The 25358-nt window shown below is 59.9% G+C and overlaps 3 protein-coding genes across 6 annotated transcripts; 2 read left to right on the forward strand and 1 right to left on the reverse strand.

The window, feature by feature from the left end:
* The first annotated feature begins 6276 nt into the window (after positions 1–6276).
* On the forward strand, positions 6277–12769 carry DHPS (deoxyhypusine synthase). 3 transcript variants are annotated; one of them, XM_084610097.1, is made up of 10 exons: positions 6277–6434; positions 7056–7253; positions 7559–7723; positions 7988–8109; positions 8496–8592; positions 9070–9156; positions 9906–10011; positions 10387–10490; positions 10780–10905; positions 11046–12769. In XM_084610097.1, the coding sequence occupies exons 2-10, from the start codon at positions 7251–7253 to the stop codon at positions 11139–11141; spliced, it is 906 nt and encodes a 301-aa protein (XP_084466223.1). In that variant the 5' UTR covers positions 6277–6434; positions 7056–7250; the 3' UTR covers positions 11142–12769. The 3 variants fall into 3 exon arrangements, with proteins under 3 accessions (XP_084466223.1, XP_084466224.1, XP_084466222.1); XM_084610098.1 differs by lacking the exon at positions 7056–7253 and having other exon boundaries at positions 6282–6434; XM_084610096.1 differs by lacking the exon at positions 6277–6434 and having other exon boundaries at positions 6983–7253.
* On the reverse strand, positions 11607–18236 carry LOC311510436 (WD repeat domain-containing protein 83-like; the record flags this gene model as incomplete). Of its 2 annotated transcripts, none has more annotated exons than XM_084610094.1 (10): positions 11607–12971; positions 13094–13208; positions 13631–13739; positions 14827–14894; positions 15228–15354; positions 15474–15522; positions 16108–16213; positions 16626–16746; positions 17202–17358; positions 18036–18236. In XM_084610094.1, the coding sequence occupies 10 exons, from the start codon at positions 18234–18236 to the stop codon at positions 12816–12818; spliced, it is 1209 nt and encodes a 402-aa protein (XP_084466220.1). In that variant the 3' UTR covers positions 11607–12815. The 2 variants fall into 2 exon arrangements, with proteins under 2 accessions (XP_084466220.1, XP_084466221.1); XM_084610095.1 differs by lacking the exon at positions 18036–18236 and adding an exon at positions 17898–17948.
* On the forward strand, positions 18140–24314 carry LOC311510439 (PAT complex subunit Asterix). The gene is made up of 4 exons (XM_084610101.1): positions 18140–18269; positions 21439–21544; positions 22466–22563; positions 24096–24314. The coding sequence occupies exons 1-4, from the start codon at positions 18220–18222 to the stop codon at positions 24160–24162; spliced, it is 321 nt and encodes a 106-aa protein (XP_084466227.1). The 5' UTR covers positions 18140–18219; the 3' UTR covers positions 24163–24314.
* The last annotated feature ends 1044 nt before the right edge of the window (positions 24315–25358 follow it).

The raw sequence follows: 25358 nt of genomic DNA on the forward strand, positions 1-25358 counted from the left end.
CACAAACACAAAGTGAGACGGTCCTGGCTTCGAAGAGCTCACTGTCAAAATGGACAAAACGCAATTTGAGGTTCCTGGGTCTGATCCAGTCCAGGTCAGGGTGGATCTAGGGGCCTTACTGCCTGTGTGCAATGAGCTGGCACGGCCGGGCCCAGTACCCAACAGAACCGGCTGCCATCGCTGACTGGGCTCCCTGGAACGGCAGGCTGTAGCTGTCTGCCTACCAGGCCCTTATCACTGTAGTAACCCAGTGCTTCCCAGTCCCCCTCCTGGGAAGATGAGGAAACTGAGGCACGGGGGAGTGGAAGTGAGTTGCCCAGGGTCACACACGGAGTCGGTGGCGGAGTTGGGCATCCATCTCCCCAGGGAGGGGGGCTGAGAACGGAATGACCCACTGGGTCTTAGCTCCTCCCCCTTGTGCTCACCCCCAACGTGGGTTCCTCCGGCCAGGGATGAGGCAGCTTAGTAGAGTGGGGTCAGCTTGTCCAGTGGCCAGTCTGCCCCCCAGCCCCAGGGGGATGGAGTGAATGGGGACCCCAAGGGCAGCAGGGCTGCTAGGCCGGCTTGTCCCTGGGGCTGGCCAGCCCTGCCCTGCAGTCAGGCCTGGCCTGGCTCCCCTTCCCCATGCTGTGTGCAGAGGCTGTAACTGACGAGGGGATTGCTGTACCTGGGGGAGAGCCTGGCTGCGTTGAAAGCGATGGTAAAGCTCCCCCGGCTACAGCAGGGCCACGCTTTTCCCCCAACTCCCTGCTCCTCCTCTCGCCTGATTTACACCAGGAGGGATCGGGCCCCAGGGGTCAGACAGTCTCCTGCTCTCTGCACACAGAGCCTGCGCTGACCTGGATGTGGGGAGGGGAGCAGGGTGATAGGGTGGGACACAGCAGGAACCCCGTCATGCCCCCTCCGAGCCTGCTCCCCTCTTCAGAGGCCTCTGCCTGTTGTCCGCATCGGGCTGGAGGTCCAGGGTCCTCACAGGATGCTGCAGGTTTTCTTGTCTCTGAAGGGGTTGGTAGAGGCAGGGACACCAGTCAGCAGCGGGTCGCTCTGGGCATGGGCCCGGCAGTACTGCAGCAGCTCACTGGCTGCCTGGGAGACCTAGAGTGGGAGAGAAGGCAGCTGAGCAAAGCCAAACAGCGGGGTGAGGGGGGTCAGGGCTAGTGGATAGAGTAGGGAGCACTGGGAGTCAGGACTCCTGGGTTCTGTTCCCAGATCTGGGAGGGAAGTGGGAGTCAGGACCTTACCCTGCAGGGCTTCCCAGAGATGGGGACAGAACCCAGGAGTCCTGGTTCCCAGCACCCTCCCTGGAAGGGGAGAGGGGTCTAGTGGCCAGAGCAGGGGAGTGCTGGGAACCAGTTCTATCCCTGTCTCGGGGAGGTCCTGGAGTGTGAGTTCGTGATTCCCACCCCCTTGCTGTAACCACTGGAGCCTGCTGTCCTCCCAGAGCTGGCAACAGAACCCAGGAGTCCTGACTTCCAGCCCCCGCCCCACAACCCCAGCCAGTTTGCCACCACAAAGCACCATCTCGCTGAGGGGGAAACCAACTCTGGGCAGAATGAGCCCATGGTAAGCTTTACGTAAGGGCCTGGCGCAGGTCGGTGCCAGCTGGTAGGGCCCCATCCCAGCAGAGCTGAAAGAGGCCAGGAGCCTCCACGCCCCCCCCCCCCCACTGCCTCCCGCTTTCAGAGCCGACTTTGCAGCTGATCCTGGCAGGATCTGTTTTTCTCCTGGGCCCTGCGTCCTGCTAAACCACGCCTGAAAGGAACACGCTGGCCTGACCCAGCCACCACCTCCCAGGCAATTACCGTGCTCCCCGCTGTGTTGCTCCTGCTACTCCCTCCTGTAAACAGGGGCCTGAGGACAGAGCAGCCTGAACTTGGCATGCAGCCCGGCTGCTGCAGGGCTGGAACCGCCCTGCACAACCGTGTCACAGCTGCCCTGGGCAGGGGTGTAGGAAAGGGGCTCCAGGTGAAAGATCCCCTCTAACTGGGATCCTGCCATGTCAATTTCGCCCTCCCTACCCTTTCCGAGGTAGGTGTGTGTGGATAAGAGGGGCCTTACATCCCCATTTAGGCCTTGAATCTTCCGCTCCAGCTGGCCAGCAGCTGCTGGTTCATCACCTCTCCTGCTACTTCCCATGACATGGGTTTGTTAGGCCTCAGGCTGGTTTCTAGTGGGGGTGGGGCAGAAACAGAGTCTGAGCGAGGAACAGAACCCAGGAGTCCTGCTCAGCCCGAGCCGGGGCCTGGAGGCAGAACTCCTGTCTCACCCTCAGCAGCAGGGCAAGGCTGGGTCCCGCCAGTCCAGCACCAAATGAATTCCCCAGTGTAGGGACTGTGAGGGGGGTCGTGTCACCTTCATTCTCTCCAGCCCGGCTTCTGTCCGCAGCTGCTCCACTGCCCTCTGGCCCTGGCTTGTGTGATTGCAGCTGGCTGCCTTCCCCAACATCTGCAGGGCAAAGGAGGGCTGGGTTACACCAACTGGAGGGGGTGAAGATGCTGAGCTCCACAAGCACGCAGGCTGCTCCGTGAGAACCAAAGCAGCAGGGAAAAGCACGTGACATTTAAATGGCAGCAGAGCTGAAGACTTGCCGCTGAAATGCAGCCACCTCTGGGGCGGGGCATGGCAGATATATAACAGCGCACAACAACAGTTTGGGGCAGGCACTAAATCTTGGGCCTGGAAGCCTGGGCACCCATCCCCTTTATCCTTCCATTATTATTGATTAGCTGTATTACGGTAGCGCTCAGCCGCTCCGCTCATGGAGCAGGACCCCGTTGTGCTGGGTGTTGTGCAAACACGCTGCATGTTGTTTATAGTCACATTAATAATCCTTTCCCATCCCTCCAGATGCCCAAGGGCCTTGGAGAACTTTGGAAAAGTTAGTTCACGCTCCTGCTATCTGCTCTGCAACACAGGTAATAGGACCACTGAATAGGTGGGGAAACTGAGGCACAGAGCATGGCAGTGATTTAGCTTGGGGTCACCAACCAAGTGGTAGAGCTGTGTTAGAACACAGGACGCCTGACTCCCACCCCCACCCTGCTCTAACCACTAGACCCCACGGTTAGGACAGGGGATAGAACTGAGGAGTGCTAACACCCAGTCCTTCCTCTAGACAGCTTCCCCTTCCAGAAGCAGGGCTCCAAGCCAGGAGTTCGGTCTCCCCCTCCCCTCCCAGACTGAGACTCCTGGGTTCTATCCCAAGCTCAGGATGGGGGTCACACACACTGTTGGGGTTTGATCCCTGCACCTATTTGTTGCTCCTGCCCCCCGGGACCGGCAGTTCCAGAGCTGGGCCAATGCCGGCAGGAGCCATCTGAGTCATCCAGCCGCCAGTGAAACTCATCCCCTCCGGTCCTGAGAACCAGCATTTGAGCCTGGCTCTGATCCGAACCTCTTGTCAATTCCACGGCCTCCCCCATTGTCTCGATTTAGGGGAGGGGGGATCAAAATCAGGGCCTGTTTTCTGCCCCACCCCCCCACCGCCCCCGACAAGGTTGCTCTGCTCACCTGAGATGGCAAAATGCTTCCCCCCAGTTTGCAGCCTGGGGCACTCCCCAGTGCTGTATCGCTGCCCGTTTCTGTCAGTCTCCACCAGCCTCCCGATGCCCCCGCCTCTGCCCTATTTATCCTCCCTCCCCAGGCCACCGCCTGCCTGCCCTCGCTCTCAAGAGGCTGAGGTTCAGTTGGGCCTCCCCACCCGCCGCGCATGTTTTGATGCCTTTGAAGCCAGCTGGGCCATGCACAGAGCGAAATGTCACCCAGCAAAGTGTAGCTGCAGCTCCAGGGCTAAGGGGGGCACTTCCTGCTGGGCTGGGGCAGCGTTTTCCCCAGCAGGGGGGCTCCAGCATCTCAGCCCTGAGAGCAGCCGGAGCCGAAATGCAGCCAGGCCTGGGGTGAAGGGCTCGCGGTGGGGGAAGAGGGGCGAGAGTGGAAATCATGCCTTGGGATCCAGGAGTCCTTCCCAGATCCCCTCTTTCTCAGTCCAACCACTAGACCCCACACCCCTCCCACAGCTGGGGCTAGAACCCAGGAGTCCCAGCTGGCTCCCAGCCCCCCCTGCTCTAAGCACTAGACCCTACTCCCCTCCTTGCTCTAGGAAAAGAACCCAGGAGTCCTGACTCGCACTGCTGTGTTCATGAGACCACAGGCAAACCTTTGGTGTTACGGGACCCCAGGGTCCTCCTGGGAAGAGCGGCAGGAGTTCAATCAATCTGCTTCCAAAGGTCGAGGGTATCTGGGGGGCAGGGAGCTGCTTCTCTACGGCCGCTCTAACCCACCAGCAGGGGTGGGGCATTTCCAACCTGCCAGGCTGGTTCGGACACAGCTGCAGTCCCCGCTGTGGAATCTGTCCCCCTTGGGCAGTTCTGGATGCTGCAGGGCTGTAGCACCTCCCCATTCCCATGTTGACATGGGGCAGGAATGTGGGGGGGTCCCTCGCTGGATCTTGGGCCTTGCAGCTGGGAAAAGGGGGTGGTTGTGCAGGGACCCTGAACCCTGGCTTTCCGGGGTCTCCACCAGCCATGATATCCTGCCTTGTCCCACCTCCAGACTGCAGGGCACCCCCAGAGGTTGGCAGACAGGGTTGTAGGTCAGCGGCGGTCACTCTGCTTTGAAGACAGACTTCCCTTTGACCGGGCATCCTGCCCATCTGGATGGGTGAGATTCACCCGTGTCCCCAACTTGGGGCCCCGGGGGTCATGGCTGTTGGCGTAAAGGCGAGCTGGGGCGCGGGGAGAAGTCTGCTCATGGGGCCTGGGTAGCAGGACACCCGATCTGTCCAGGCTGGGCCTCACATGGCTGCAGCTCAGCACGCGACTGGGACTCGCATCCACTGCTCCCCACACCTCAGCCCCACCGGAGAGTGGCAGGCGGGCAGGGGGCGCCGGCTGGTGATGGTGGGTGGTAAAGGGGCAGAGGTGGGGGGAGAGGAACCAGGAAGAGGGGCAACTTCGATACCACCATGATGGGGCGCAGTAGAAGAGCCTACCTAGAGATGAAAGAAGCTGGGGCGGTGGAGGCGATACAGCCTGCCCCCGTTTTTGTGGCTGAAGGGAGCAGGGGTAGCACGTGTGGTGTTGCCCGCTCCCGTGAACAGAGCTTGAGCAATGAGCCCTTCGACCCTGGCTGCAGGCAGCCTCAGGATGACGGGACATGTTCCAGCCAGCGCAGGATTGCCGGGCTTAGTTCATAGATTCCAAGGGGACCGGCGTGATCAGCTAGTCTGACCCCCTGTCTAACCGGCCATGGGATTTCCCTGGTAGGATTCAATTCCCATTTGAAGGACAGTGGATTGTCTAGAAAAACATCCCATCTTCATTTAAACACTGTCAGGGATGGAGACTCCACCAGGACCCTTGGCAAAGTGTTCCTGTGTTTAATTACCCTCACTATTCACCATGTATGCCTCCTGGCCGTCTCTGTGCTGTGAAAGCCCAGCTTGGAGCTGATGGTTCCCAGAGTACAGGTCCCCAGAACAGAGAGCTGGTCTGCGCTCACAGCCGGCAGAGCTGGGCACAGAACTGGGCTGCTTTGCCATGCTGCCTTTCAGAGGGAACAGACTCCGGTATGTGCTTCAGGAGCCACTTAGCCCGGTGTGGTGCTGGCTGCTGACTCAGGGCCTGGGTCTCAGAGTAACAGCCGTGTTAGTCGGTATCCGCAATAAGAACAGGAGGACTTGTGGCACCTTAGAGACTAACAAATTTATTTGAGCATGAGCTTTCGTGAGCTACAGGTAGGAACAGCTCATGCATTTACACGCACAGGATGCTGGTTCTGTCCCCCAGATGACCTAAATGGGACAACCCCTAGAGTCGACACAGTTACACTGGGATAAAGGTGCCTTATGCTGGTGTAGCTTATTCCCCTTCCCATACAGGAAGAGTAGTGCCAGACCTGCGTCCAGACGAGGGGAAGCTGATCTGATTTGCCTGGCCTGGTCTGGTATAGATAGGGTTGCCAATTTTGGTTGGATTTATTCCTGGAGGTTTCATCACAACATACTCTTTAATGAAAGGTTCATCTTTAATTCCTGGAGACTCCAGGACAATCCTGGAGGTTGGCAACTCTAGGTATAGGGCACCTGTATAGGGGTGTACTGTGGACCGGGGTAGGGGGCTGCTCCTTGTCGGGCCTGAGACTAGCCCATTGGAAACCTCTGCAGATGCTCTAAGCTAGGAGGCTCTTGGAGTTGGAGAACACTTGACCCTTGAGGGCCGCCGTAACCGGCTTCTGTTCAAGATGGCGGCTCCCACGCGTACGGTTCCAGCGCTGCGGAAGTTGAGGGGCAAGGTGGCAGCGTCCAGCAGTACGGACGCGCTCCGCCCCGAGGCGCACGCGTGACCCAGCGGCGCTGCCGTAGCTGGCCGGGGTCAACATGGCGGCGGCCAGGCGCAGGAGTCCGGCGTCGGGGCTAGCGGGGGCCTGAGGCGCCGGTACGAGCCGGGCCGGGGGCCGGGGCGGGGTTTCTGTGGCGCTCCCCGGGGGCCTGGAGCGGGGGTGGGGCTCGGGCTCGCTCGGGGGCGGAGCTTAGGGCGGGGCTCGAAAAGGGGGGCGGGGCTCGCTTGGGAGCGGGGAGGGCGGGGCTCGCTCGGGGGCGGGACTCGCTGGGGCGGAGCTCGCTCGGGGGGAGCTCGGAAAGGGGGGCGGGCGGGGCTCGCTCGGGGGCGGAGCTCGGAAAGAGGGGCGGGGCTCGCTCGGGGGCGGAGCTCGGAAAGGGGGGCGGGCGGGGCTCGCTCGGGGGCGGAGCTCGGAAAGGGGGGCGGGCGGGGCTCGCTCGGGAGCGGAGCTCGGAAAGGGGGGCGGGCGGGGCTCGCTCGGGGGCGGGGCTCGGAAAGGAGGGCGGGCGGGGCTCGCTCGGGGGCGGAGCTCGGAAAGAGGGGCGGGGCTCGCTCGGGGGCGGAGCTCGGAAAGGGGGGCGGGCGGGGCTCGCTCGGGGGCGGAGCTCGGAAAGGGGGGCGGGGCTCGCTCGGGGGCGGGGGCGGGGCTCGGAAAGGGGGGCGGGCGGGGCTCGCCCCGGCCCGTGACCCGCCCTGTCTCTCCCCGGCCCCATGGAGAGCCCCGGGGAGCGGTTCCCGGCCGCGGCCGTGGCGGCCGTGCTGAAGCCCAGCGCCGGGCTGCCCGAGGAGAGCCTGCAGGTGCGGGGCTACGACTTCGACCGCGGGCTGGATCACCGCGCCCTGCTCCAGTCCTACCTCACCACCGGCTTCCAGGCCACCAGCTTCGGGCAGGCCGTGCAGGAGATCAACAGGATGGTGAGGGGGGCTGGGAGCCGGGACGCCTGGGTTCCACCCTGGCTGTGGGAGGGGAGTGGGGTCGAGTGGTTAGAGCAGGACGATTGGGGCTGGGAGTCAGGACTCCTGGGTTCTGTACCTCTCTGCTGCAGGCAAGCCACTGCCCCACTCTGTGCCTCAGTTTCTCCATGTCCCTTTTGCTCCTTGAGGCTGCTAACAGGAGAGCCAGAGGATAGGGGGCCGGTAGCTTGGGCACCTGTAGGGGGGGTGAGTGCCCCGACCCGCCAGACCGGGTGCCCCTGACATGTGGCTGCTCCGGTTCCCAGATCGCGGCAAAGCTGGAGCCACTGGGCGAGGAGGAGGAGACCCGCGCCCACCTGAACCCCTGCCGCCGGCAGCCCTCTGGCTGCACCATCTTCCTGGGCTACACCTCCAACCTCATCAGCTCGGGCATCCGCGAGACCATCCGCTACCTGGTGCAGCACAACATGGTATGCCCCCCCCCCCCCGGTCGCTGAGCACTGCCCCCCCCCAGTGTCCCTTGTGCTCCCTTGGCACTGAGCACCTGTGTCCCTGAGGGCCCCTCCCGGTGCCAGGCTCTGACACCCAGGCTGCTGCCACATCCCTCCTTAACCCAGTGCTGGGCTCTAACACCCGAACAGCGGCCACCCCCCTGCCCCTTCAGCTGGGGGCTCCCAGCACTGGGGCCCCAGAGCAGGGGGGTTCTGACAGGCCGGGGTCCCTGTGCCGCGCAGGTGGATGTGCTGGTCACTACAGCAGGCGGCGTGGAAGAGGATCTCATCAAATGCCTGGCACCTACCTACGTGGGGGAGTTCAGCCTGCGGGGGAAGGAGCTTCGGCAGAGCGGGATCAACAGGTACAGGGGGGCCAGGGGGGCTGCTCCGGTCTAGCCAGGAGGGCGCACTCCTGGGTTCTCTGGGAGGGGAGTGGGATTTAGTGGTTAGAGTAGGGGGCGAATGGGAGCCAGGACTCCTGGGTTCTGTCCCTGGTTTGGGAGAAGAGTGGGATCTAGGGAGGAGAGTGGGGAGGCTGGGGGTCAGGAACTGATGCTCTAGAGGTGAAAGGCTCCATTTCCTGCTCCCAGCCACTCTGCCAGGATCCTCTCTGCTCCCCTGGGCATCTGTGGGGATCAGGAAATGCCAGCTGTGTCCCTGTTCCTTGGGGCAGAGTGGGGCTCGTGGAGAGGCTGAATCCAGCTGGTTTTGAGGGGGCCGGGGGCTGAACCTGCTTGTTTCTCTCCAGGATCGGGAACCTGCTGGTGCCCAACGACAACTACTGCAAGTTTGAAGACTGGCTTATGCCCATCCTGGATCAGATGGTCGCTGAGCAGAACATGGAGGTGAGAGATAGGGGGTGGGGGAAGCATCAGGGGAGGCCGTGTCCCAGGGGAGGGATGGTGCTGGGCCTGTAGGATGCTGGGAAAGTCTCTGACCTGATCCCTACTGAACACCCCCAACATCCTCCCGCCTCGCCAAAATACTTGGCATGTGTAGATGGGAGGGGAGTGGTTAGAGAAAGGGGGGCTGGGAGTCAGGATGCCTGGGTTCTATCCCTGGCTCTGGGAATGGAGTTGGGGGTCTAGTGAGTTGAGCAGAGGGTGGGTGGGCACTGGGAGTCAAGACTCTTGGGTTTTACTCCTTGGGAGAGTCACTTCCCTCTGTGCCTCAGTTTCCCTATCCGTACCGTAACGGGGAGAGCTGTGAGGATGAGCCCGTGAACCTCAATAACTCCCTCTGAGCTGGGGGCGGAGGTCGGGTTGCGTCGCCCAGGCAGGAGAGTGGGGTTTCACCACAGCTTTGACCCCTGGGTCCTGCAGGCTGTGAAATGGACCCCGTCCAAGATGATCGCACGGCTGGGCAAGGAAATAAACAACCCTGAATCGGTCTATTACTGGGCACAGAAGGTCAGTTGGGGTGAGGGAGAAATTTGGGTGGGCGGGAGGTCCTGTTCATTTCCCCACTGGGGTTCTGGCTAACCCTTTCTGGGCTAGGATTGACTGTTAGCTGAACCACACTGCCATCCCCCCCCCACCCCTGAGTCCCTCTCTGGGAGAGCCTGGGTGACCAGCTGGTTGGAGCGCTGCCCCTTTAAGAGCAGGCTAGATAATGATGGCCCCCTGGGTCCCACCTGGTCTGGGGCGGGGATCAGCAGCCTGTTCCCTGGGGCTTCAACCTGGGGGGGCAAATCCACCAGCAGCGTTTCCCAGTGGGGTGAGTGCTGGGCCAGACTGGGGTCTGTTCTCAGCTCTGCCACTGGCCTGCTGGGTGGCCTTGGGCAAGTCCCTTCCCCTCTCTGTGCCTTGGTTTCCCTTCCTACCCTTTGTCTCTTCAGATTGTGAGCTCTTTGAGGGCAGGGACCATCTCTTGCTATATGTCCACACAGTACCTGACATGACCGGGGGCCCTGATCTCGGTCAGGGAAAGGTTTGGGGGGGTCCGCGCAGCACCTGGCATGGCGGGGGTCTAGGCTCTACCATAATATAGTGGCCCTGCTCCTCCTCAAACGCTACTTTGAGGGAGACTCTCCCCCACAAGGCTGTTGCTTTACCTCCCACACCCCCAGTTAATTTCTACAGGGGATCTAATGCAAACTCCCCCTCCCATCTCCTCTGCCCCACCCCACACTCCCTGCCCCACTCGTGCCCCTTTGCAGAACAACATCCCGGTGCTGAGCCCGGCCCTGACGGACGGATCCCTGGGGGACATGATCTTCTTCCACTCCTACAAGAACCCGGGTTTGGTGCTGGACATCGTGGAAGGTGATTGTCTCCCTCCCCCTAGGCGTGGTCCTTTCTGTGTAGCACCCCCTTCCCAGGCCCCTGGCTTAGACTGGGCAGGAATCGCAGGCCCCCTGCCTGCAGTGCTGGGGAGATTCCTAGTGGGGGGGACCCCCTTCATACTGAGCTCTTGGGAACCCTCTCTGCATTACCGAAGAGCATATAGATTGTCCCCCTGCTGAGACCTCCCACCGCAGACAAGGCACAGAGGGGCTTCTGGGTTCTAGCCCAGCTCGGGGAGGGCAGTAGGATTTAATGGTTAAGGCAGGGGAGGGGACAGGGCAGGACTCCTGGGTCCTATTCCTGGGAGAGGGTGGCAGGAAAAAGGGAGTCACCATGGTCTCTTTCTCTCGGCAGATCTCCGGCTAATCAACACCCAGGCCATCTTCGCCAAGAAGACAGGCATGATCATCCTGGGAGGGGGGCTTGTCAAGCACCACATCGCCAACGCCAACCTGATGGTGAGGGAGGGCTCGGGCTGTGGCCTGGGATGGTGGGTGGGTGGGTGTGTCCCTGCTGACTGGGCTCGGGTGGGCCCACCTGCCCGGCCGCCGCGCCTGCTCCCCCCGTCGGGCTCATGTGTGTTAACCTAGGTGTATCTAAGAGCGGTGCTGTAGCTTTAGGTCCAACATTTTATTTGGGGATTAAATTTATAACCTCAAACGGCACATTCCCTCGCCGTCATGCTTGGGGGAGCGGGCTGGGAGAAACCCGCCTTGGTGTCACACTCCCTCGCTCTCCGCCTTGCAGAGAAACGGAGCTGACTACGCCGTCTACGTTAACACAGCACAGGAGTTCGACGGCTCCGACTCGGGGGCGCGGCCAGACGAGGCGGTGTCCTGGGGGAAGATCCGCATAGACGCCAAGCCAGTAAAGGTGGGCATGGAGAGCTGGAGGGTGGAGGTGTGGGCCGTGTTGGGGGATGGGGAGCTGGAGGGATTGGGGGATGGGGGCATGGCGGGGGTATAGGATCTGGGTGCCTGCACTCACATCCCCGCTCGCTCTCCTGGTGGCAGGTTTATGCCGACGCCTCCCTGGTTTTCCCGCTGCTGGTGGCCGAGACCTTCGCCCAGAAAGCCAGCACCTTCGGCTCTGAGAAGCAGCATGACTGAGACCCCTGGCCCAGCAGAGCCCCGGCCTGGGATGCAGCGTGGGGAGTCCGGAGTGGGAGGGGAGTCGAGTCCTAGGCCCCAGGAGCAAATAGGTTCATACCCCCACCCATCACCAGACACTGCACCTCTCCCTGCCTCTGCCCTGTGGCTGTGCTGGGCTTGCCCTGGGATCCCAGGGAAGTGGGGGAGGGTCTGGCTTTATCCCCATCCCTCTCTTTAACACCCTGCTTCCAAATTCACAAGGGCTGGGGCGTGCCTGAGCATCAGGACTCCTGGGTTCGAGTCCCAGCTCTGCCGCTGACTCGTTGGGTGACCCCTGACCCCCCCTCCCCCGGTAGAATGGGGGTGGCCTTGCCCGCCCTCAGGGGCTGTGATGCTCAGTGCATTGGGGCGTTGGCAGAACCTGGCACCTGCGGACCACCGTACCCACATCCACCTTGGGCCCCATGGACTCATGCTGGGACCTGTTCTTCCTTCCAGTTGTTTATTTACTGATTTGGATGCTTTGGGTGGCTGGAGGCAGCATGGCCAGGCCTGGGCCCGGGCCTGCTGATGCATGGCAAGTTTTAACAAACACGATTTTATTATTCGGCTTTTGGGAAAGAACCCCCGTGTTCCCATCCCACCTGGTCAGGACATCTGCCCTACCCCGGGTGTTAACCTCAGCTGAAACCAGCAGCGAAGATCTGGCTGGCCAGCTTTCAACGGAGGTTAGCAGCTCACCCCCGGCTCCCCTCATACATCAGCGGCTGAGCTGCGTTAAACCTGCCCTGCTGCGTGTTCCGCGCCCCGCGACCCAGAGGGGAGAACGCCCTGAGCGCAGGTTAACTGAGCACAGTCGCAAGGGCAGCCTGGGGGGGATGTGAGCTGTGCCCCCGTGGGGAGAGGCCGGGTGCCTGCTGTTCTAACCTGCGCTTGGAACACCCCCTTCTGCAGTGGAGAGAGAACCGCCCGGCAGGGCTGAGCTCCGGCCCCTGCCCAGGAGCGATTTACTGGCCGCTGCTCTTCAAGAGCAGCGTCTGTGCAGCAGGGAAACCAGAGTTTAGCTCCTGTCTGGACCTGGTGCCCAGGTGTCGGTTTCCTCAGGGGGCACGGGTCGTGCCCTCCCTGGAATGGACCAGGGGCAGCTGAGGCTGAAGCAGTGGGGTCACTGCGGGGTACTTGACCGATGGAAAGGACGCCTGGCAGCAGTAGCCGGGCCCAGGCCCTGGGGGATGGATTTTGAGGAAGTTTTAAAAAAACAAAGTTCCAGACGGAGGATGGTCAGAGCCCTTAGGGGGGTGGGGGGTGCCTCCCCATTAATGTTAGCCCCTAGTATCTTCTGAAGTCTCCCAGGCCCTCTGAGCCAGCTGGGGCTGTGTCCAGCCGCCCCCTGGAGTGTGGGGTGATAGTGGGGGGCCAGGCGGTTAGATGGGGACTGTAGGGTCACTGATTGGTAGATCGGTGCTGGGCAGGCCCACGACTCCTGCATGGCTGGGGTCTGAGCTGCTGCGTAGGGCAAGAAGGCAGGCTCACCCCACTCCTGCATGCGCTGCTCTGGGGCTCGCTGCTGCTGCTCCCCCACAGAGTCTGTAGAGTCCCGGCCGCCCCGACTCGGAGACATGGCTCAATAAAGCAGCTGCCCCAAAGCTGAGTCCGTGTGTGATTGGACGGCGGGACGCCCAATGCTGCAGCTCAACAGCCTGGCGGCTGCTTCTCTACCATGTGGGACTCCTCTCTCCAGAACTGCACATGCCCCTCGGTGGCGGTGAGCAGGCCAGGCTCGCTGGGGTGGAAGGACAGGGACTGGACCACACCTCTGCCGACAGGCAGGCTCAGCATCAGGGAGCCCTGCGGGGGATAGAAAGGCCCCCAGTGAGAGTGGCTAGGAAAGGAGGGGCCCGATGCCGAGGGCAAGGAGTGGGGCCTCTACCCACTGCAAGCTAGACTTGCCCTGTGCAGCCCCCCCTCACCTCAACCAGGTCCCAGAAATACACCTTCCCATCCTCCGAGCAGCTGGCTACGTGCGTGTCCTTCTCGCTCAGGCAGCAATCCAGCTTGTAGGCCGTGTTCTTGTGGCCGGTGTATCTAGAGCGGAACACACCAGACAGGGTCTGCATGGGGGAGAATGGGGAACCCCTTCTGCTGTACCCCAGCTGGATTACACCACGGGCCGTGCCCCAGGCTGGCCTGAAGCCACCTTTCCTTGTGTACAGGGCCCTAGGGCAGTGAGCGGCCCCTCCTGGGGCCCTGGATTTCAGTGAGGCAGGTGTTTAAACACCTTTGAGGAGCTGGGCCTGAGGGGTTTGGCTGGGAGGCTGCAGCGGGGGGGAGGGGAGTCTAAGACCCCAGACTCAGAGAGTGGTTGCCCCAGAGAGAGCAAGCGTGAGACTCTTGTGCAACAAGGATCCTAGGACTGGCTAAGCCCCAGCTCTGCGCCTGGGGAGGGGAAGTGTGCCCTAAGATGCGCATCCAACTGCTCCCGGCCAGAAGGCGAGGGGGTCACGTACTCTCCCAGCAGCTCCCCGGTGTCCTTGTCCAGCAGGCGCAGGGTGGAGTCCAGGCTGGCAGCCAGCGTGCACTGCCCGTCCTTGCTGAAACACACGCTGGTGACAGGACCTGCAAGGACAAAGCAGCAGATGCTGGAGCTGATGGAAACCGGGAGTTGGCACAGAGGGGGGTGCTGGGTAAAAGCTGAGCCAGGTCTGGATCAGAGCCAGTGACTCATTCGCCTACCTCTCAAGCCAGCCACCCCCTGCCTAGGGGCCGCATCAGAGCCAGCATCCCATTTCCCCCAACCTCCACCCAGCCTGCCCTAGGGCTGGATTGGAACCAGCGCCCCTAGAGGGGAAGGTCCCTGTGTCACATTCCCTGACAGTCTAGTGCCCACATTGGAGCAACATTGGAACTGGCGCCCCCTAGAGGCCATTCCCTAACCCTTAATCAGCCAAGCCAAGCCAACCTCCCCTCCCCCATGGCACTTGGTGTCAGTCAGCAGTGGCAGGTTTCAGAGTAACAGCCGTGTTAGTCTGTATTCGCAAAAAGAAAAGGAGGACTTGTGGCACCTTAGAGACTAACCAATTTATTTGAGCATGAGCTTTCGTGAGCTACAGCTCACTTCATCAGATGCACACCGTGGAAAGTGTAGAAGATCTTTTTATACACACAAAGCATGAAAAAATACCTCCTCCCACCCCACTCTCCTGCTGGTAATAGCTTATCTAAAGTGATCACTCTCCTTACAATGTGTATGATAATCAAGTTGGGCCATTTCCAAAGCTATTACCAACAGGAGAGTGGGTTTGTGTGTGTGGGGGGAGGAGGGGGGCAGAAACCTGGATTTGTGCTGGAAATGGCCCAACTTGATTATCATACACATTGTAAGGAGAGTGATCCGATGAAGTGAGCTGTAGCTCACGGAAGCTTATGCTCAAATAAATTGGTTAGTCTCTAAGGTGCCACAAGTACACCTTAGTCAGCAGTGGGGGGGATCTTAATCCCACTGGGACATTCCTGCCCAGACTGCATGCGGCGCTTTTGGGGGATTCTCTGTCCCTGGCAACTTTAAGTCCTGGTGGGATGTCTCCTACAAGCAGGACTGAACCCAGGGACGTTCTCTGGCCTGTGCTATGGAGGCAGTCACGCCCCCTTCTGGCCTTGGCTCCGTGGCTAGGGCTCCTGGCGGTAGCTGTTTTCTCTCACTTACTTCCAATGTAATCCGAGTACAGCTCCCCTGCACGCAGGTCGTAGCGCCGGACGCGGCCATCCACAGAGCTGGGGGGGCAACGGGGGAGGGGTTACAGGGCAAGTACAGAGGATGGGATGCCCAGTCCTCCAACACACACACTGCCCAGGCCCAGCTGGGGTGCTCCCAGGGCAGCTCCTGGGAATATAGCTGGAGAAGGGGGGAGTCAAGCCCCTGAATCAGCTCCATTCCCGAATATGGCAACCCACAAGGGTCAAACGTGAGACGGCACATCCCTGGTGGGGGAGGTTACCTGCCTCTCCCTACCCTGATGAAGGCTGTTTGGTCTGGGTCCTGGGGGCTCTGGCTCTTCTAACTCACACTTGGGTCTACGGCCCCCTCCCTGACGCAGCGCCCCTCACCCAGAGAGGATCTCGTAATCCGACACTTTCAGGCTGGACACCCCGTCCTTGGCTTCGTCCAGGATCTGGATTGGGTCGGGTCTGCGTGAGCGGCAGTCCCAGCAGCGGACGCTGGAATCAATTGAGCCTAGGAGAGCACAGAGCAGATTCAGAGTAACAGCCTGGCCGGATCTAGCCCTGCCAGTCCACGGAGTTCCTGAAGGACTCGCAATGAGTCAGCTGGGGATTCGGAGCCGGTCTGCTTACCCGACAGGATCACGGTGGCCTCCTCGTTGAACTGCACGCAGTTCACCTTCTGTGGATGGAGAGACAGGTCAGGAAGGACAACCGGGGCCAAGTTCAGCACACGGTGCGTGGCCCTCGAGTGCTCTCCCTGCAGTTCCTGGGCCATCCCCCGAGCAATCACCCCAGGTCCTTAGCATCTCCCCCAAGCCACACTGATCCCCTCAGCCCCTCCTGAACCTGACTGCAGCTTCCCCACAGCCCCCACATCTCCCCTCCCAATGCTCCCTACAAGCAACTCAATGTAACCCTGAGCTGCTTCACCATCCTAAAACCCTCCCCCCTTGCCCACACTTAGTTGCTGCACCTGTCTATGCGCTCCCTAGGCAGCACCACCTCGATTCAGTCCCCACCCTGGTAGCACAAAGGGTTATGGTCGCCATCTGTCACACCCACTGGCTGAGAGCAAGGGAGCCTCCCTGGCCTGATGTAATAAGTGATGGGGCAGCCAGCTGCAACTGTAGGGACAGAGTAGCTGGGCCTTGGCTGGCCGCTCCCCACACCCAGCCAAGTCATTCCCCACACGTACAGGCCAGCTGACATCAGCCTGCAGCACCCCCCAACCCGGGCAGCACTGCAGTAACCAAATGGGCCTCACCCCTGCGTGACCTCTGAACTTGCGGATCACCTGCCCACTGGCTACGTCCCACAGGACGACTGTTTTGTCGGCCCCGCAGGAGCAGAGCTGGCTGTTATCGAAGGAACTGTGGGGGAAGCAGAGAGACAAGGTTAGGTGTTATCTTGGGATCCAACCCCTCAGGGGGAGGTTACAGATGTGCATCTATGAGGCTTTGCATCCCTTTGGCATGTCAGCGTAGCTGTCCCCGTTTTACGGATGGGGGAAACTGAGGCACAATGGGGGGGGCACGACACATTCCACACAGCATATCAGTGACATAATAGAACCCAGGAGTCCTGACTCCCAGCAGTGTCCCTCCTACGCAACCCACTAAAAACCACTCCCTCCCAAAGCTGGGGATAGAACCCCAGAGTCCTCACTCCGCCAATACCCTTCCCCACCTGCGTTAACCACTTGCGTGCCAAACACTCTACAGTGGTTTTGATCCTGAAGTGCCTTGGGTTACGAGAGAAGTAGAGTCCGTCCCCTGCCCTTACCCAGCCGCGTCCAACACTTCGTAGCCATGGCCGCTGTAGGTCTTCAGGAGGGTCCCCTTGTGGGGGTTCCACAGCTTCAGGGACTTGTCGCTTCCGCAGGTGAGACAGTAATTTCCGTCCACTGCAGGAGACGGGATGGAGAATGATGCAAAGGGACAGCGTAACCCACAGGGGCACTAACCCCACATCCAGCATTTCCACCCCACAGCGGTGCTCTTCTCCCTGCTGTCCTCTTGCTCCGCATGGCTCCCTGCTAGTCCCATGCATGATCTCCCAGCTGCCCCCTCCAAGCCAACCCCCAAACGATGGAAGAAACTAAGGGCAGATCTCCACTAAGACACATCCTCATTCCCACCAGGACACAACAATAAGCAACACATTAACAGTCTGAACTCTTTGACATCTGCTGGCATCAACAGGGCTCGAAACGCCCCGCACGGGTCTGACTTCGCTGCTCTAACCACTAGACCTCACTCCCCTCCCAGAGCTGAGAACAGAATCCAGGAGTGCTAGCCCTCATTTCAACACACTAGACCCCACTGACTCACTTCACAGGGCCCGTGAGGACACACTCACCATTAAACCTCACTGCCCTGACCGCTCCCTGTTTGCACTCCAGATTCTGCACCAGCTTCTTTGGCAGCTCTGGCTTCTTGGGCTTCGGTGCAGGAAACGCCATGATGGGACCCAAGCGGCCGGTATCTATGGTGGCTAAATCTGGGAGATCTGGACTCTGTAAGCATGGGGGTGGGGGGACGAGACACAACAGGGGTCAGCTGGGGCAGGTTACAAATCTCTCACCACACTCCAGCTTTAGGGATGTCTCCCTGGGGGCCGGAGACACTCGCTCACAAGCTCGGGGAAGCGGTTGGTGCCGCCCTGGCTAAGGAAACAACAGGAAAGTGATTTGGTGCCTGTTGCTGCCACAGGAGGCAGGGAAAGGGAAAATCCAACCCCCGCTAGATCTAGGCCGTGGCTGGGTTCGATGCGCGGTCGGGGACACAGAGGTCATCCTATTAAGACCCAGGGAGCCTTATGGAGCTGCAGACATTTGGAGCCATCCCCTATAGAGCTGTGTGCAGCGCCCTTCAACCCAGCTCTTGCAGAGACCCCCGTGGCCTCCCCAGCCTTGCGCCTACAGAGCCCCCTACAGCCCCCAGTTCCTTAGTCTCCTTCCAACCCCCGTAGCCTCCCCAGCCTATTAAGGCTCAATCATCCCCCTATACGCTCCCGAGCCCCCAGAGCCCTCCCCAGCCCATCAGTCTCACTCACCCCCCAGCCCCAGGCCCCCCCCTTTGCTTCCTCTCCCCCACGCAGCACCGGGGAGAGGGGCCTCTAAGTCCGCCTCCCATTCCCGTCCCCTGGCCCCGCAGGTTCCGGCTCCCTTGGTTCCGCCCCGCTTGGCCCCACCTGCTCCCAGCGGGACCCGCCGCGGGGTGCAGGGCTCGTTGTCGGCCCCGCCTCGTCCCCCGCCCGCCGTGGGGCCAGGCTCGGGGACCGGCTCGCCCCGGCCAGCCGCGGGGGGCGGGGGGTGTCCCGGAACCATTGCTGCGGGCCGCGGGGTGTTACACCGATCCGCGCCCCCCGGGAGCAAATGTCCGGCAACAGCATGAGCGACCCCCGGCGGCCCAACAAGGTGCTGAGGTGAGCGGGCCGGGCGGGGTGGGGGGCTGCGGGTCAGGTGGTCTCAAACGGGGGGTTATTACACGGGGGGTCGCGAGCTGTGAGCCCCCCCCTCACCCCGCTGGGCCTCCAGCATTTATAACGGCGTTCAACAGATAAACGGTGTTTCCAGCGCGGGGGTCGCACTCCGAGGCTTGCTCCGTGACAGGGGGTCACCAGGACAGAGGTGTGAGAACCCCTGAGCCTGGCAGCCCTGGGGCCCCGTCGTGAGGCCACGGCGCTGCCCCATAGGGAAGGCTGGAGCGTGCCCCCGAGGGACGAGCGGCCAGCGAGCTCCACATGGCAGCCCCTTGACAGCCAAAGCCTTGGGGCAGGGCAAATTCTCCTGTTAAATGGGAAGGGGTGATCGCCGCGGGGTCCGTGCCCGGTGGGGTTGGCCAGCGGGACCCCGAGGGGCGGGTGATCGCCGCGGGGTCTGTGTCCGGTGGGGTTGGCCAGCGGGACCCCGAGGGGCGGGTGATCGCCGCGGGGTCTGTGTCCAGTGGGGTTGGCCAGCGGGACCCCGAGGGGCGGGTGATCGTCGTGGGGTCTGTGTCCGGTGGGGTTGGCCAGCGGGACCCCGAGGGGCGGGTGATCGTCGCGGGGTCTGTGTCCGGTGGGGTTGGCCAGCGGGACCCCGAGGGGCGGGTGATCGCCGCGGGGTCTGTGTCCGGTGGGGTTGGCCAGCGGGACCCCGAGGGGCGGGTGATCGCCGCGGGGTCTGTGTCCGGTGGGGTTGGCCAGCGGGACCCCGAGGGGCGGGTGATCGCCGCGGGGTCCGTGCCCGGTGGGGTTGGCCAGCGGGACCCCGAGGGGCGGGTGATCGCCGCGGGGTCTGTGTCCGGTGGGGTTGGCCAGCGGGACCCCGAGGGGCGGGTGATCGCCGCGGGGTCTGTGTCCGGTGGGGTTGGCCAGCGGGACCCTGACGGGCAGGTGATCGCCGCGGGGTCTGTGTCCGGTGGGGTTGGCCAGCGGGACCCCGAGGGGCGGGTGATCGCCGCGGGGTCTGTGTCCGGTGGGGTTGGCCAGCGGGACCCCGAGGGGCGGGTGATCGCCGCGGGGTCTGTGTCCGGTGGGGTTGGCCAGCGGGACCCCGAGGGGCGGGTGATCGCCGCGGGGTCTGTGTCCGGTGGGGTTGCCCAGCGGGACCCCGAGGGGCGGGTGATCGCCGCGGGGTCTGTGTCCGGTGGGGTTGGCCAGCGGGACCCCGAGGGGTGGGTGATCGCCGTGGGGCCTGTGTCCGGTGGGGTTGGCCAGCGGGACCCCGAGGGGTGGGTGATCGCCGCGGGGTCTGTGTCCGGTGGGGTTGGCCAGCGGGACCCCGAGGGGTGGGTGATCGCCGTGGGGCCTGTGTCCGGTGGGGTTGGCCAGCGGGACCCCGAGGGGTGGGTGATCACCGCGGGGTCTGTGTCCGGTGGGGTTGCCCAGCGGGACCCCGAGGGGTGGGTGATCGCCGCGGGGTCTGTGTCCGGTGGGGTTGCCCAGCGGGACCCCGAGGGGTGGGTGATCGCCGCGGGGTCTGTGTCCGGTGGGGTTGGCCAGCGGGACCCCGAGGGGTGGGTGATCGCCGTGGGGTCTGTGTCCGGTGGGGTTGCCCAGCGGGACCCTGAGGGGCGGGTGATCGCCGCGGGGTCTGTGTCCGGTGGGGGTTGCGGATGATACTAAAGTGGGAGGAGTGGTAGATACGCTGGAGGGGAGGGATAGGATACAGAGGGACCTAGATAAATTGGAGGATTGGGCCAAAAGAAATCTGATGAGGTTCAATAAGGATAAGTGCAGGGTCCTGCACTTAGGACGGAAGAACGCAATGCACAGCTACAGACTAGGGACCGAATGGCTCGGCAGCAGTTCTGCGGAAAAGGACCTAGGTTTGACAGTGGACAAGAAGCTGGATATGAGTCAGCAGTGTGCCCTTGTTGCCAAGAAGGCCAATGGCATTTTGGGATGTATAAGTAGGGGCATAGCGAGCAGATCGAGGGACGTGATCGTTCCCCTCTATTCGACATTGGTGAGGCCTCATCTGGAGTACTGTGTCCAGTTTTGGGCCCCACACTACAAGAAGGATGTGGATAAATTGGAGAGAGTCCAGCGAAGGGCAACAAAAATGATTAGGGGTCTGGAACACATGACTTATGAGGAGAGGCTGAGGGAGCTGGGATTGTTTAGCCTGCAGAAGAGAAGAATGAGGGGGGATTTGATAGCTGCTTTCAACTACCTGAAAGGGGGTTCCAAAGAGGATGGCTCTAAACTGTTCTCAATGGTAGCAGATGACAGAATGAGGAGTAATGGTCTCAAGTTGCAGTGGGGGAGGTTTAGATTGGATATTAGGAAAAACTTTTTCACTAAGAGGGTGGTGAAACACTGGAATGCATTACCTAGGGAGGTGGTAGAATCTCCTTCCTTAGAGGTTTTTAAGGTCAGGCTTGACAAAGCCCTGGCTGGGATGATTTAACTGGGAGTTGGTCCTGCTTCGAGCAGGGGGTTGGACTAGATGACCTTCTGGGGTCCCTTCCAACCCTGATATTCTATGATTCTATGATTCTATGACCCCGAGGGGTGGGTGATCGCCGCAAGGTCTGTGTCCGGTGGGGTTGCCCAGCGGGACCCCGAGGGGTGGGTGGCAGGAATCTGGCCAGTTGTCAGAGGGTTATGGCAGAGAGCAGGGAAGTGGAGATACTGGCATCTCTCACCCCAGGTTATTCTTGTTCCCAAGATACCACCACCCCCTTCACCAATCACAACCAACCGGAAACCTGCCACCTCATTTCCCATGAACTGACCTCAGTTGGGACTGACTTTAAGTCCCTCTCTACCTGCATTAGACTTGGTTAATGGAGGTGAAAGGCTCCACATCTCATTCCCTGGTGTACTAAGCTGCTCAGGCCTGGGGGTGGATATGAACCACTGCTCTAGATGAGAAAGCCCCCGTGTCTGATTCCTTATCCCCACCCTGAGCCACCCAGTCTGCTTGAGCTAGGGCTGGCCTGATACCAGTGACCTGGAGATGAAAGGCCCCTTATCCCATTCCACACCCCTGCAGATCCCTGTTTATCTTCATGCTACCTATGGAGAAGAGAGCGAATAGTTTCCAAGCGTGAGTTAACACTCCCTCCTCTCTCTCCTAACATGCCATTTCACGCTTGCTTTGTAGGTACAAGCCTCCGTCTACAGAGAACAACCCCACGCTGGAAGATCCCACTCCAGATTACATGAACCTGCTGGGGATGATTTTCAGCATGTGCGGCTTAATGCTTAAGGTGCGCAGGAAAGGCATGAACATTAGCTCTTGCATAGATAAGATGCCTTCTAGGGTGACGCAAACATGAGATGCCTGCTCTTTATTATAAAGGACATCTGTGCAGCTGGGCGTTGCAGCACTCCATAGCCTCACCGTGCCTGTTCCCTTAACCAACTGGCTGCTCTTTCACAGAATCCTAGAAATGCTGGGCAAGGAGGGACCTCAGGAGATCACCTAGTGTCTATCTGAATTGCAAAGAAAATCCCACGGCACCGAGTCTCAGAACCAGATCAGTTGGCTCAGCCGCAGGGCTAAGAATAGCAGTGCAGACGTTCCCGCTCAGGTGGGAGCCTGGGCTCCAAGACCCTCCCGCTTTGTGCATGTTCCCCCAGCCCACTGAGGCAGGATTAAGTATGCCAAGACCATCCCTGACAAATGTTTGCCTAACCTGCTCTTAAAAACCTCCAGTGACAGGGATTCCAGAGCCTCCCTATGTTAAATGATTTGGGGGATGGATGAGGGGGAGACCTAGAGTGGTCTAAGCCATTGCACTGAAATAGAATTGGAAGAGAAAGAGTCAACTTCTGTTCCGGGCTGAGTGTTTAGTGGGTAGAAAAGGGAACTGGGAGTCAAGGCTCTTGTGGTCTCTTCCTGGCTGGAGGAGGGAGTGTGTCCTATTGGTTAAATTAGGGGACTGGGAGCCAGGACTTTGGGTTCCTCTTCCTAGCTCTGCTACTGACTCGCTGTGTGCCTTTGGGCGAGTCAGTGAAATGGTACTGAAACTAACTAACTTCACAAGGGAGCAGGGGTTGTGATCTTTGTTTAATGAATGTTTTAAAGAGCTCTGGGACTTGCCCAGTATTATTAGATATTGAAGATCCTGAGAGATCCCGTAAGTGCCCACTTTGAGGCTCTCACATTAGTTCCTCTGTGTTTCTAGCTGAAGTGGTGTGCTTGGATTGCTGTCTATTGCTCCTTCATTAGCTTTGCCAACTCCAGAAGCTCAGAGGACACCAAACAGATGATGAGCAGCTTCATGTGAGTCATTGTCTTCCTTTTACCGTCTCATTGACTCACCATGTGAATGGAAAACATACATCCAAATGTGCCTGCCTGTCCGTGTTGTGGTTAGAGCAGAGGAGTAGAAGCCAGAACTTCTGGGTTCTGTACCCAACTCTGCCACTAATACTGCATGATTTTACACTTTGACACTTTCCTGCTGCCGTGGTTTCTCCATCTGTAAAATGGGGATAAAATGGTGTTGGTGATTAGTACGGAGCACTCTTCATCCTAGTCAGCAATGAACCAGCGCCCCAGCATGGTGCTTTGGTGATAGAGGGCTGGTCTGTTGGAGGTGCCATCATTTGAATGAGATCCAAAACCAAGGTCTCATTGGTCTTGGGTATTAAATTCCATGGCATCTTTTCCTAAAAGCTGAGCTGTGAACCCAAGTCCTGACCAATTCCCAACTCTGGAATCTACAGTCTGTTTCCTTAAATACCTACGCTGCAGTTCCAGTTGGATGAAAAATCTCGTCAAAAACTGGTACAGTAACTCCACACTTAACGTTGTAGTTATGTTCCTGAAAAATGTGACATTAAGTGAAGCGAATGTTAAGCGAATCCAATTTCCCCAGAAGAATGAATGTAAATGGGGGGTTAGGTTCCAGGGAAATTTTTTTTTTTTTGCTGTACAGTACAGTACTATAGTTGGGAGGTGCCCTCACTTTACCCCACACAGGGACAGCCCACTGGCACTGGAGACAATGAGGCAGGCAAGGAGGCTGAAGGTGCTGTAGGCTAGGAGAAGCTTGTTGTGCACCAGCAGTGGCAGCTTCCTCTACTCTGCAAGAACCAGGGGTGGGGGGCTCAACCCTCGGCCCACCCACTCCACCCCTTCCCCCAAGTCCCCACCCTTAACTCACCTCTTCTTCCCCCCCTCCTCCCCCTTTACTCTGCATGCCACGTCCTCCCTCCTCCTCCCTCCCTCCCCTGCTTCCTGCTCGTGAGGGAGGAGCGAGGACTTGGGCACAGGCTCCCCCTCCCTCCCCTGCCTCCTGAATGCTGCAAGCCAGCTGATTGCCGTGGGCAGGAAGCCGGGGGAGGAGGGGAAAGGTGCTGATACACAGGATCTGCCAGTGGGCGGGAGGCGCTATGGGGGGCGGGGCGTAGAGGAGCTGATGGGGAGCTGCCAGCTGTGGACAAAGCAGGTAGCCAAATGACGTTATAGCGAAGCAATGCACAACTTTAAATGGAGCATGTTCTGTAATTGAGCAGGGACGTAAGGTTGAAACAACGTTAAGCGAGAGGACGTTAAGTGGGGAGTTACTGTACAGTGTTTGACATTAAGCAGCTGCTCCCTTCCACTGTAGAGATGGCTCCATTTCCGGGTGGGTGAGCAATCCTCGTATGCATGGGTGAGAAAGCAAGTACTTTGGAATCCCTGGGAATTGTTCACCAACATGCTAATGCTGTACAAGACCCAGACATGACGGTGGATATTGAAATAATAAAAAAACCTCATGGTTGGTTGGTTTTTAAAATGATTGATTTTTCTTCCTCTGGATTCAGGTTGTCTATCTCTGCTGTGGTGATGTCCTATCTCCAGAATCCCCAACCCATGTCCCCGCCTTGGTGAAGAGATTACAGCTCATTGCACAACTCCTTCTTGCAAATCCCAGAGAGACGCTGTCGGCAGAGAGGAAGGATTCACACACTAGAACCATCTGTTTGAACAAGCAGTGTGTTGTAACACTCGGCTATCAAAATAAATGGGTTGTTGCTGTAGGAGCTTTGGTTTAAAAAAATAATCTGTGCGCATGTAGGATGGTGCCTTTCATCTCTTTGTCACCAGTTCATAGGGGCTGAAAGTACCTACCATCGAACTGATATTTTGTGGGTCTCAGTCCAGTTTCCGAGAGTCCCCATTGTAAAAATAATTCACCATGACTGGCACTAACTGACTTGTTGACAGTACAGAGGCCAAGTGTTGACTCGGCCATAGAGATTGCTCTCTGCTGGGTGGGGTCCTCGCCCACTGGGAGGATGGCATAAGGGGGAAGCTTAAGCTGGCTCCTGGCCACGTTGCATCTACTCTGGACAGAGGACTTAAGTCTCAGAGGTTTGTTCTGTTGGCACCTTTTCACCAGCACTAGATCAATACACACTTTTGCTTCAAACCAGCAGGATGCTGCAGGCTATAGTTGGCTTCCGAGGCTAGCAGCGAAAGGCTGGGGGCTTGAGCCTGGAACGTGGTTATTAGGAAGCACTTGCACCGTTTCACAGAGAAGGGCTGAGGCTTCAGATTCAGCAGGCATGTGGACGGAGGGGTGGGGTGGTGTAAACCTCGCCCCAGCCCTCAAGGGTCCTGGTGACAGCGTAAAGCACAGCTGGCCCCCATCCCCACACAAAGGGGCCAGCCTCAGCTCCCTGGGAGATTCACTCCAGGCCACAGTGCCCACCAATGGGGGAGCCCCACACTGGCTCTCAGGAGGCATCCCCTGGAGCCGGGGTCTGAAAAACATGCGGCCTGCGGATTTATTTCCTGCAGCCTGCCATAGGCGCTGACTCCACCAGCAGCCAAACTCCCCTCACCCTCCGCCCTGTCCCGGAGCGTGCTGCGTCCCCTCTCCTCCACCTATCCCACAGCGCCTCCCACCGCCAAACAGCTGTTTGGCGACGCTTAGGACTTTCCAGGACGGAGGAGCGGGGACACGGTGAGCTCCGGGGAGGAAGTGGAAAAGAGGCGGGGCTGGTGCGGGGATTTGGGGAAGGGGTTGGAATAGGGGCAGGGAGGGGGCGGAAGAGTTGGGGCAGGGACTTTGGGGAAGGTGG

Source organism: Lepidochelys olivacea (genome assembly GCF_965140295.1).
Source record: "Lepidochelys olivacea isolate rLepOli2 genome assembly, chromosome: 20".
Taxonomy (NCBI): Eukaryota; Metazoa; Chordata; order Testudines; family Cheloniidae; genus Lepidochelys; species Lepidochelys olivacea.